The 11036-nt window shown below is 41.9% G+C and overlaps 1 protein-coding gene across 3 annotated transcripts in view; it reads left to right on the top strand.

Annotated features, from left to right (window-relative positions):
- Positions 1-6068: 6068 nt before the first annotated feature.
- The window catches only part of card14 (caspase recruitment domain family, member 14), a 33268-nt gene continuing 28300 nt past the window's right edge, over positions 6069-11036 (top strand). For 2 of the 3 annotated variants that reach the window (XM_034187700.1, XM_034187702.1), the window contains exon 1: positions 6069-6597. In XM_034187700.1, coding sequence (XP_034043591.1) covers positions 6384-6597 — 214 coding nt within the window. In that variant the 5' untranslated portion in view covers positions 6069-6383. The remainder of the gene's footprint in view (positions 6598-11036) is intronic. The other variant, XM_034187699.1, reaches the window with a different exon arrangement.

The raw sequence follows: 11036 nt of genomic DNA, 5'->3' as shown, positions 1-11036 counted from the left end.
GGTGTGGGATAACCCACCTGATGGAATCGGTGAGTCATCCCACCAAAATATATACTGAGTGAAAAGTAGAATGATGCTGAGGGCTGCGTGAGGTGTCCTGTGCCCCAAAGCAGACCAGTCACACATCAAGTGTGACCCTGAGATTCTGAGTGCATACAGTGATGTAGAGCAGTGATCCCCAAAGTGTGGGCTGCGGCCCCCAATGAACCATGAAGGAAATGCCTGTTGGCCCTGAGTGATCAACAAAAAATAAATTTTTAAAAGGCATTGGTTTTCAATTTCAGAATGAAATTTAAAATGATCTAAAATAATAATAATAATAATGCTGATGATAACAAAAGTAAATAAACAGCCACCTAATTTAAACATTATTCTTTATTTGCTGTATCTGACAGAGTTTAACACACACACACACATACATACATACAGTGCATCACTTTTTCCAAATTTTATTGCGTTACAGTCTTTTTCCAAAACCTGAACAGGCACCAGTACGAAAAATTGTGGCAAAAGTGTACGAAATGGGTAGTTTGCCCGAACCCCCCTGGCTACAGCCCAGACAACAGAGCATGTGACCTGTGTGAAATAGGACATGTTTATGCATTCTTAATGTCATTTTGCTACATTTTTAGTATTTTGGAAAAAAATATGCTGTTTATTATGAATGGGCTTGCTGTTTCCTCGCATCAATGTTATGTTTTTCCAGAAGAATTGATCACAGAGGGGATAGCTGTATGTTAGGAATAACACTTAAAAAAATGGCATTTCGGCAAACGGGCGCGCATCCAAAACGAGGGCGTGGCGCCCCTATTTCCCGGTTTTGAAAAACCCTTGACTAGGGTTCAGTTTGCATAAGTTTTCAATTTTCAATTCAGTATTCAATTTGCCTATGTAGGACTTAATTCTTGCCACAGTGGTTTGCAATACCCCACCCGCCACTCTACCATAAAATTTTTGTACATTCATATCAGAGGACCCCTGTCATTGATTTGCAGATAAATATTGTGGTTCCCATTTTCCACCCAATTTAAAGAAGCACAGCACACACTTTAAGTAAAGTCCCTCTCTTACGTCCCGTTGACACCGGACTAAGACCCATATAAGACATACAAGACCATGACATGTTGTCAACTCTCACAAGTCTCCAGTTTAATCTGTTATTTGTGCTTACACCAAGCCTGCACTGCCACTAAACTGTGCGAGTGAAATATATGTTAAGGTCCGGGATCAATGATGCAACCCCATGCAGAATGAATTGAGAGTCTGTCATGACCCATAGGATCAGGTTGGGAGCGGGTTGGGACCTGTGAGAGCTAACGAGACCAATTATGACACCCATGTATCTTTTAACTGGTTGCACAACTGCTCCGAGTGTTTTAAAGAGTTCAGTACACTTGCCCACCTGTTGGAGAGTGATGATCAATCAATCAATCAAGTTTTATTTCTATTGCACTTTACAACAGTTTTCACTGAACCAAAGTGCTTTCCAGCAGCACCAACTAAAGATAAAATAAAAAGAACAGTACGAAAAACACACATAAAAGCATAATAAGAGCATCCAAATAGAATAAAAATAGTAAAAAAAAAAATGTCGAAGCAGTTATGTGCAAAAAGCTGCCCTAAACAAGTACGTTTTTAACTTAGCTTTAAACAGAGGCAAACTATTAATGCACCTCAGTTCAGGAGGTAATGCATTCCACAACTTAGGACCTGCTACTGCAAAAGAACGGTCACCCCATTGTTTGAAGCTGGACCTGGGAACCTCCAGAAAGTTTTGGTCAGCAGACCGAAATGCTCTGACAGGGTTGTGTGTTTTTAACAGGTCACATAAATAAGAAGGCGCAATGCTATTTACAGCTTTAAAAACAAACAACAGTTTAAAATCAACTCTAAAACGGACTGGAAGCCAGTGCAGGGAGTAAAGTACAGGAGTGATGTGGCTGTGCTTCCTGGTGTTGGTCAACAGGCGAGCAGCAGCATTCTGGACCAGTTGGAGTTGGTTTAGGGAGCCTAGAGTAATACCAACATAGAGTGCATTGCAGTAGTCAATCCGGGAGCTGATAAAAGCATGCATAGCCTTTTCAAGGTCCTTTTGGCTTAGAAAGGGTTTGACTTTTGCCAAGAGTCTCAGCTGGAAAAAACTGGCTCTTACCACACTGTCAATTTGTTTCTCAAATTTTAAACAGTTGTCAAACAGCACACCAAGGTTCCTTACCACAGCCCTACGATAAGGAGCCAGGGAGCCAAGATCTGGGTCAGAGTTAGTTTTAGCTCCAAACAGAATACACTCTCTTTTGGCTTCATTAAGGTGCAGAAAATTCTGAGTCAGCCAGTCCTTAATATCCTTAAATGAGTTATGTACGGAGTCCAAAGCACTTGTATTATTAGGCACAACTGGCATATAAATCTGAAGGTCATCAGCATAAAAATGAAACTGAAGATTGTATTTAGTGATGACTGAACTCAGTGGAAGCATGTACAAAGAGATCAAAAGCGGTCCAAGGATACTGCCCTGGGGCACACCAGTGGTCAGAGGAACTGTGGAGGAGGAGAGGATGATGATGACCAGGGGGAATCTTTGTTCCAACCATGGAGACCCTACTGTGACCAGCTTGCAACCCCAATCTTCCTAGAGCTGGCCACCCGTCTAAACTGAGTGATCGGGGAGAAGGGCTTTAGTCAGGGAGGTGACTGAGAAACTGATGGTAACTCTGTCAGAGCTCCAGCATTCCTCTATGGAGAGAGGAGAACCTTCCAGAAGGACAACCATCTCTGCAGGAATCCACCAATCAGACCTGAATGGTAGAGTGACCAGACAGAAGCCACTCCTTCGTAAAAGGCACATGGCAGCCCACCTGGAGTTTGACACCTGAAGGATTCTCAGACCATGAGAAACAAAATTCTCTGGTCTGATGAGACAAAGATTTGACTCTTTGGTGTGAATGCCAGGTGTCATGCCCCGAGGTGGTGCCTGGTTGCATCACGCTGTGATGTTTTTCAGCAGCAGGAACTGGGAGACTAGTCAGGATTGAGGGGAAGATGAATGCAGCAATGTACAGAGACATCCTGGATGAAAACCTGCTCCAGAGGTCCACTCTGGACCTCAGGCGGTTCATCTTTCAGCAGGACAATGACCTACTGTCCTGACCTAGGTCATAATTCCAAACCATGTATGAACACAGATATGAAGGTATCAAGCCAAGGAGAGATTTGTAGACAAAAGTCATCCATAGAGTAAATCTGTGGGCAAACACAGCAGAAAAAGTACAGTGATGTGCACAATTTCCAAGACCAGTAACGAAACACTGCGCGCTGTGGTCAAAGTCAAAGCATTGCAGGTTTGTCAATTTAAGAACTCTGCCACAACATTAAAAACAAAACAATAAATGCCTTCAATCCACTCGGTGAATGTCCTTCAGTGGCCCAGCTAGAGCCCAGACCTGAATTTGATTGAGCATCTCTGGAGAGATCTGAAAATGGCTGTGCACAGATGATTCCCATCCAACCTGATGGAGCTTGAGAGGTGTTGCAAATAGGAATGGACAAAACTGCCCAAAGATATGTGCACCAAGCTTGTGGGATCATATTCAAGAAGACCTGAGGTTTCTTTGTGGGGGTTTTTTTTCCCATAAATTTGCAATAATAATAATTAAAAAAAAAACATTTTCATGTTGTCATTATGGGGTGTTGTGAGTAGAATTTTGAGGGAAAAATTAATTTACTCCATTTTGGAATAAGGCTGTCACATAACAAAAAGTGGAACAAATGAAGTGCTGTGAATACTTTCCGGATGCACTATATCTGTATCATCTTCATCTCATGTGTCAGGTTTGGGTGGACCCCAGGCAAGTTTCAGATTTCAATGTGGGCATGGAAATGGGTGATGTAGAGGAAGTAGAGCACAGTGCATTTTATTGATAGCAGAATTAACATCTGTTCTTCATGCAGGCACAGCCAAGGGTGCAGCTATGAACCGGTCTACCAAAAGTAACTTTACTTGACTCATACTGTTACTTTAGTGTTGGAACATTAGTACCAGTGCTCATTTTGAGACGTTTTTTTGAATGTGACGTGAAATACAAAATACATATTTTGTTGGCGAAAATGTGTTTATTGTTGGGAAAGTGTAGGTACACGGACCCACAACAGGGGGCGCAAATGAACGGACAATGGAGGAGGTCAAATAACAACACTTTACTGTTGTGAATGGGCACAACAAATACAACAGATTACAACAATAGACAAAAGCCAAATCACAAAAGGGTGTCGTGTGGGCAGGCTCGAAGATAGGAGACGTCTGTCCAAAGCAGAACCGGAACCACACGATTTCCTCCGCCACCAGACCCCAGGAATACTGGAGCCGCCAAGTCCCGAACTCCCAGGTGGCCACTGCCTCCGCGTGTCGGACCTGGTACTGCTGGCGAGGAACAAAAAAAAAAAAACAATTAAATGTGGGCGCGTTTGCACCCAGGAATCCGCACGGCAGGAAAACTACCTCCACCACTCGTTGGAAAAGGGGTCAGCTAAACAACGCACAAAAGTCACAAAAGATCACTGTCAAACAGTCAGCTGAGTACGTTACCTTCCAGGTAGAACGATATCTCGGCAAAGAGGTGGAGACGTTGCCCTGCTGATGTACCCCTGCTGATCGGATGATTGGTAACAGCTGTTGCAGGTGATGCGTGACAGCTGTCATCCTGGCTGCTCCTGTGAGGCGGCTGCGCCCTCTGGTGCCTGGAGCCCGCACTCCAGACAGGACGCTCTCTGGTGGTGGGCCAGCAGTACCTCCTCTTCTGGCGGCCCACACAACATTTATTTGCATTTGCCTGAGAAAACATTGCAATTTTTTTTATTTAAACAGAAAAAAATAACTGGAGTGAAACTCCATTGTTGATATTTAAAGATTATGGAAAGATTTTCTGTATTTAGAATAATATTTCTAATGTGTAAAATAATTTCTTTGAATGTATTACAATGCTATAAAAGGTTTTTCTTTCTCCTGGATAATAATGTTGCTTTACTGCCACAAAATTAATCTACTTTGCACTGTATCATGAGTGTTTTTGTTTGTTTGTTTGTTTTGTAGCATTTGTTAGCCCTACGACAGAATGACGCCCTGTCCAGGTTGTACCCCGCCTCTTGCCCTATAACTGCTGGGATAGGCTTCGACACCCCCCGCACGACTCTTGATTGAAGTAAGTGGAAATACAGAATGAGTGACAGGATGAATAAATGACATTTGTTAGTGAGCTGCTGCTCGTCTCCCACAGGAATGTGATCCAGCCTCAATTTCACAGTATGAACTTTGCATGCTGTTGCAATTCATATGGCCATATCAAGCTTTTGAGTCACAGCCTTACGTTCGACTCACACTTTCCAGTTTATTTCAAATCACACTCTTAAGGGGAATCCAAAAACATATCTGTGTGATTATACACTCTTGTGTTTTTAACATGTTGACAGACATGTTGAAGTTGAAAATATTCTTTGATAATTACTTTTGAATTTAGCTCATGTTGTAGAGATTTTGACTTTACATTGTTTTAAAGAGCATAAGAGATCAAATTATTTGACAAACAATCACAGATTTTTGTTATTATTTATTTTGATGTCATAAATGTTTTGTTTTTTTTTTAAATGGGGCTGTTTTGGCACTGCAGCTTCATTATTTGCATAAATCCTCAACAGTAAATGTCACTGTAAGTTCCGTGGAACATGGTGAGGGAAGTCCATCAGCCTGCATCTGCTTTACTACCCCCCCAACCGTATTTCCTCCTTCACAGAAGGACTTTGCACTTCAGCGCTGTGTGTTTGCCCCTTTCAGCTGTGTGCCGCGTCTGTTTGCTTTTGCGTGAAACTCATATGTTGTGGAACATTTCGGTGCTGCAGAGCCTTTGTACGTCCACAGCACCGGCTGCAGCTTGAGTGGGTTTAACAAACAGTCAAATCAGACGGGGGTTGAATGACCTGCCGTAAGCAAACAAATGTCACAAAGCCGCGAGAGCGTGAACGGAACAAATGTGTTTGTGCGTGTCTGTGTGCGTGTGTGAGATTTACTTGAGTAATAATTGGTGAGTGTGACTCCGGTGAATGAAGGGCTTGTGCTAGCACTGTATTAAAGGTGAGTCCCTCACTGCACGACATCACAGACGTCTTTCAGGTTTTGTCTCTCACACTCTTGTGCTTTGAAACAAACACTCAGTGGGCGTGGAAACAGCATGACCTCCTTTTTTTCCCCTCCCCAGATAATGCTGAAATTTTCTGCCTCCTCCAGTTAGTTTTCTCATGTTTTATTCAGGAATGAGTTGGTGACCATCTCTTTGCCAAAGGGCACTCCAGCTGTGTCTGTCGTCTCAGCGGGAGTCTTTCCTCACAACATCAGCATGGCGGGAGAGTGTGTTTCAGAAGGTCCAGACCTGAAGGAGATGGGCGAGGAGGAACTGTGGGAGCTGATTAACGATAACCGCCACCGGATCTCTCTGGGCGTGAGGCCGTGCACCGTGATCCCGTACCTGAGACAGGCCAGGGTGCTGACCGAGCTGGACGAGGACGAGATCCTCTCCTGCCACAACCTCACCAACCGCTCCATGAGAACGAGTGAGAGCCTTCATTCTTGATTTTTAAAGACTGCTTAAATTTTCAGTGTGGTTTCAGTTTGCTGAGTTTGCTCGGAGATTGTAGAAAATAAGGGTTGTGAGAGGAAAACCCGGTGCATCTTACTAAACTGCACGCAAGAAGGTTGTGCGACTGCCCCTGTTCGTCGCAAGACAAATGCTCTCGAAATGACCAAATTTAGCAACATTTTGTTCGATGGTCCCCTGGATTAGGGAAACGTGAACACATTTTGTTGATGATAAATTCCCACTATATTTGTATTGTCAAGTGTATCGGTAGCATGGCCCATGCAGAGGGTCACCCCTTTGAGTCTGGTCTGCTTGAGGTTTCTTCCTCAAATCATCAGAGGGAGTTTGTCCTTATACCACTGTCGCCTGTGTGGTCGCTCAGGGTAGACCTTGTGTGAAGCACCTTAAGGCAGCTCTGTTGTGATTTGGCGCTATGTAAATGAAATAAATTAATTAAACGATCTGGAGCTGCCTTAAAATTACTGTATTTGATGTCTTCTCTTAATTCATTCAGTATTGTGATATTTTCACTTCATCATCACAAACATCCATCCATGGATCCCGCCAATCATTACCATTGTATACCAACTAGCTGGTGTCAAGTGCAGTTAGAGCGTGTTTGATTAGCATCTGCAAAGGCTGTAAAACCTTTGCTATAAACTTAAATGAGTTTGATCAGTTCACTTAAAGAAACTCTTAGCTCGTACACCAAGATCTCACCTGACCATGTGAGACGTTTGTAGTTTGTTTTTCTTGTTCGATCACAACCCCCTTATCAAAACATTAATGATCAAACACATTATTAGATAAAACCACTTGCAAAAGTTGTACAAAAATAGGTAAAAATTGCATTCAGTGACGTTTACTTGAAGATCCAGCACCCTTAAATTTTATATTTGTTTTGATCATATATCAATCAATCAATCAATCAATTTTTTTTATATAGCGCCAAATCACAACAAACAGTTGCCCCAAGGCGCTTTATATTGTAAGGCAAGGCCATACAATAATTATGTAAAACCCCAACGGTCAAAACGACCCCCTGTGAGCAAGCACTTGGCTACAGTGGGAAGGAAAAACTCCCTTTTAACAGGAAGAAACCTCCAGCAGAACCAGGCTCAGGGAGGGGCAGTCTTCTGCTGGGACTGGTTGGGGCTGAGGGAGAGAACCAGGAAAAAGACATGCTGTGGAGGGGAGCAGAGATCGATCACTAATGATTAAATGCAGAGTGGTGCATACAGAGCAAAAAGAAAAAGAAACAGTGCATCATGGGAACCCCCCAGCAGTCTACGTCTATAGCAGCATAACTAAGGGATGGTTCAGGGTCACCTGATCCAGCCCTAACTATAAGCTTTAGCAAAAAGGAAAGTTTTAAGCCTAATCTTAAAAGTAGAGAGGGTGTCTGTCTCCCTGATCTGAATTGGGAGCTGGTTCCACAGGAGAGGAGCCTGAAAGCTGAAGGCTCTGCCTCCCATTCTACTCTTACAAACCCTAGGAACTACAAGTAAGCCTGCAGTCTGAGAGCGAAGCGCTCTATTGGGGTAATATGGTACTACGAGGTCCCTAAGATAAGATGGGACCTGATTATTCAAAACCTTATAAGTAAGAAGAAGAATTTTAAATTCTATTCTAGAATTAACAGGAAGCCAATGAAGAGAGGCCAATATGGGTGAGATATGCTCTCTCCTTCTAGTCCCCGTCAGTACTCTAGCTGCAGCATTTTGAATTAACTGAAGGCTTTTTAGGGAACTTTTAGGACAACCTGATAATAATGAATTACAATAGTCCAGCCTAGAGGAAATAAATGCATGAATTAGTTTTTCAGCATCACTCTGAGACAAGACCTTTCTGATTTTAGAGATATTGCGTAAATGCAAAAAAGCAGTCCTACATATTTGTTTAATATGCACTTTGAATGACATATCCTGATCAAAAATGACTCCAAGATTTCTCACAGTATTACTAGAGGTCAGGGTAATGCCATCCAGAGTAAGGATCTGGTTAGACACCATGTTTCTAAGATTTGTGGGGCCAAGTACAATAACTTCAGTTTTATCTGAGTTTAAAAGCAGGAAATTAGAGGTCATCCATGTCTTTATGTCTGTAAGACAATCCTGCAGTTTAGCTAATTGGTGTGTGTCCTCTGGCTTCATGGATAGATAAAGCTGGGTATCATCTGCGTAACAATGAAAATTTAAGCAATACCGTCTAATAATACTGCCTAAGGGAAGCATGTATAAAGTGAATAAAATTGGTCCTAGCACAGAACCTTGTGGAACTCCATAATTAACTTTAGTCTGTGAAGAAGATTCCCCATTTACATGAACAAATTGTAATCTATTAGACAAATATGATTCAAACCACCGCAGCGCAGTGCCTTTAATACCTATGGCATGCTCTAATCTCTGTAATAAAATTTTATGGTCAACAGTATCAAAAGCAGCACTGAGATCTAACAGAACAAGCACAGAGATGAGTCCACTGTCCGAGGCCATAAGAAGATCATTTGTAACCTTCACTAATGCTGTTTCTGTACTATGATGAATTCTAAAACCTGACTGAAACTCTTCAAATAGACCATTCCTCTGCAGATGATCAGTTAGCTGTTTTACAACTACCCTTTCAAGAATTTTTGAGAGAAAAGGAAGGTTGGAGATTGGCCTATAATTAGCTAAGATAGCTGGGTCAAGTGATGGCTTTTTAAGTAATGGTTTAATTACTGCCACCTTAAAAGCCTGTGGTACATAGCCAACTAACAAAGATAGATTGATCATATTTAAGATCGAAGCATTAAATAATGGTAGGGCTTCCTTGAGCAGCCTGGTAGGAATGGGGTCTAATAAACATGTTGATGGTTTGGATGAAGTAACTAATGAGAATAACTCAGACAGAACAATCGGAGAGAAAGAGTCCAACCAAATACCGGCATCACTGAAAGCAGCCAAAGATAACGATACGTCTTTGGGATGGTTATGAGTAATTTTTTCTCTAATAGTTAAAATTTTGTTAGCAAAGAAAGTCATGAAGTCATTACTAGTTAAAGTTAATGGAATACTCAGCTCAATAGAGCTCTGACTCTTTGTCAGCCTGGCTACAGTGCTGAAAAGAAACCTGGGGTTGTTCTTATTTTCTTCAATTAGTGATGAGTAGAAAGATGTCCTAGCTTTACGAAGGGCTTTTTTATAGAGCAACAGACTCTTTTTCCAGGCTAAGTGAAGATCTTCTAAATTAGTGAGACGCCATTTCCTCTCCAACTTACGGGTTATCTGCTTTAAGCTACGAGTTTGTGAGTTATACCACGGAGTCAGACACTTCTGATTTAAAGCTCTCTTTTTCAGAGGAGCTACAGCATCCAAAGTTGTCTTCAATGAGGATGTAAAACTATTGACGAGATACTCTATCTCCCTTACAGAGTTTAGGTAGCTACTCTGCACTGTGTTGGTATATGGCATTAGAGAACATAAAGAAGGAATCATATCCTTAAACCTAGTTACAGCGCTTTCTGAAAGACTTCTAGTGTAATGAAACTTATTCCCCACTGCTGGGTAGTCCATCAGAGTAAATGTAAATGTTATTAAGAAATGATCAGACAGAAGGGAGTTATCAGGGAATACTGTTAAGTCTTCTATTTCCATACCATAAGTCAGAACAAGATCTAAGATATGATTAAAGTGGTGGGTGGACTCATTTACTTTTTGAGCAAAGCCAATAGAGTCTAATAATAGATTAAATGCAGTGTTGAGGCTGTCATTCTCAGCATCTGTGTGGATGTTAAAATCGCCCACGATAATTATCTTATCTGAGCTAAGCACTAAGTCAGACAAAAGGTCTGAAAATTCACAGAGAAACTCACAGTAACGACCAGGTGGACGATAGATAATAACAAATAAAACTGGTTTTTGGGACTTCCAATTTGGATGGACAAGACTAAGAGACAAGCTTTCAAATGAATTAAAGCTCTGTCTGGGTTTTGGATTAATTAATAAGCTGGAATGGAAGATTGCTGCTAATCCTCCACCCCGGCCCGTGCTACGAGCATTCTGACAGTTAGTGTGACTCGGGGGTGTTGACTCATTTAAACTAACATATTCATCCTGCTGTAACCAGGTTTCTGTTAGGCAGAATAAATCAATATGTTGATCAATTATTATATCATTTACCAACAGGGACTTAGAAGAGAGAGACCTAATGTTTAATAGACCACATTTAACTGTTTTAGTCTGTGGTGCAGTTGAAGGTGCTATATTATTTTTTCTTTTTGAATTTTTATGCTTAAATAGATTTTTGCTGGTTATTGGTAGGCTGGGAGCAGGCACCGTCTCTACGGGGATGGGGTAATGAGGGGATGGCAGGGGGAGAGAAGCTGCAGAGAGGTGTGTAAGACTACAACTCTGCTTCCTGGTCCCAACCCTG

The sequence above is a fragment of the Thalassophryne amazonica genome, chromosome 15, assembly GCF_902500255.1.
Source record: "Thalassophryne amazonica chromosome 15, fThaAma1.1, whole genome shotgun sequence".
NCBI lineage: Eukaryota > Metazoa > Chordata > Actinopteri > Batrachoidiformes > Batrachoididae > Thalassophryne > Thalassophryne amazonica.
Note: the sequence above shows the minus strand (reverse complement) of the source record. Positions and strands in the feature narration are given on the sequence as shown.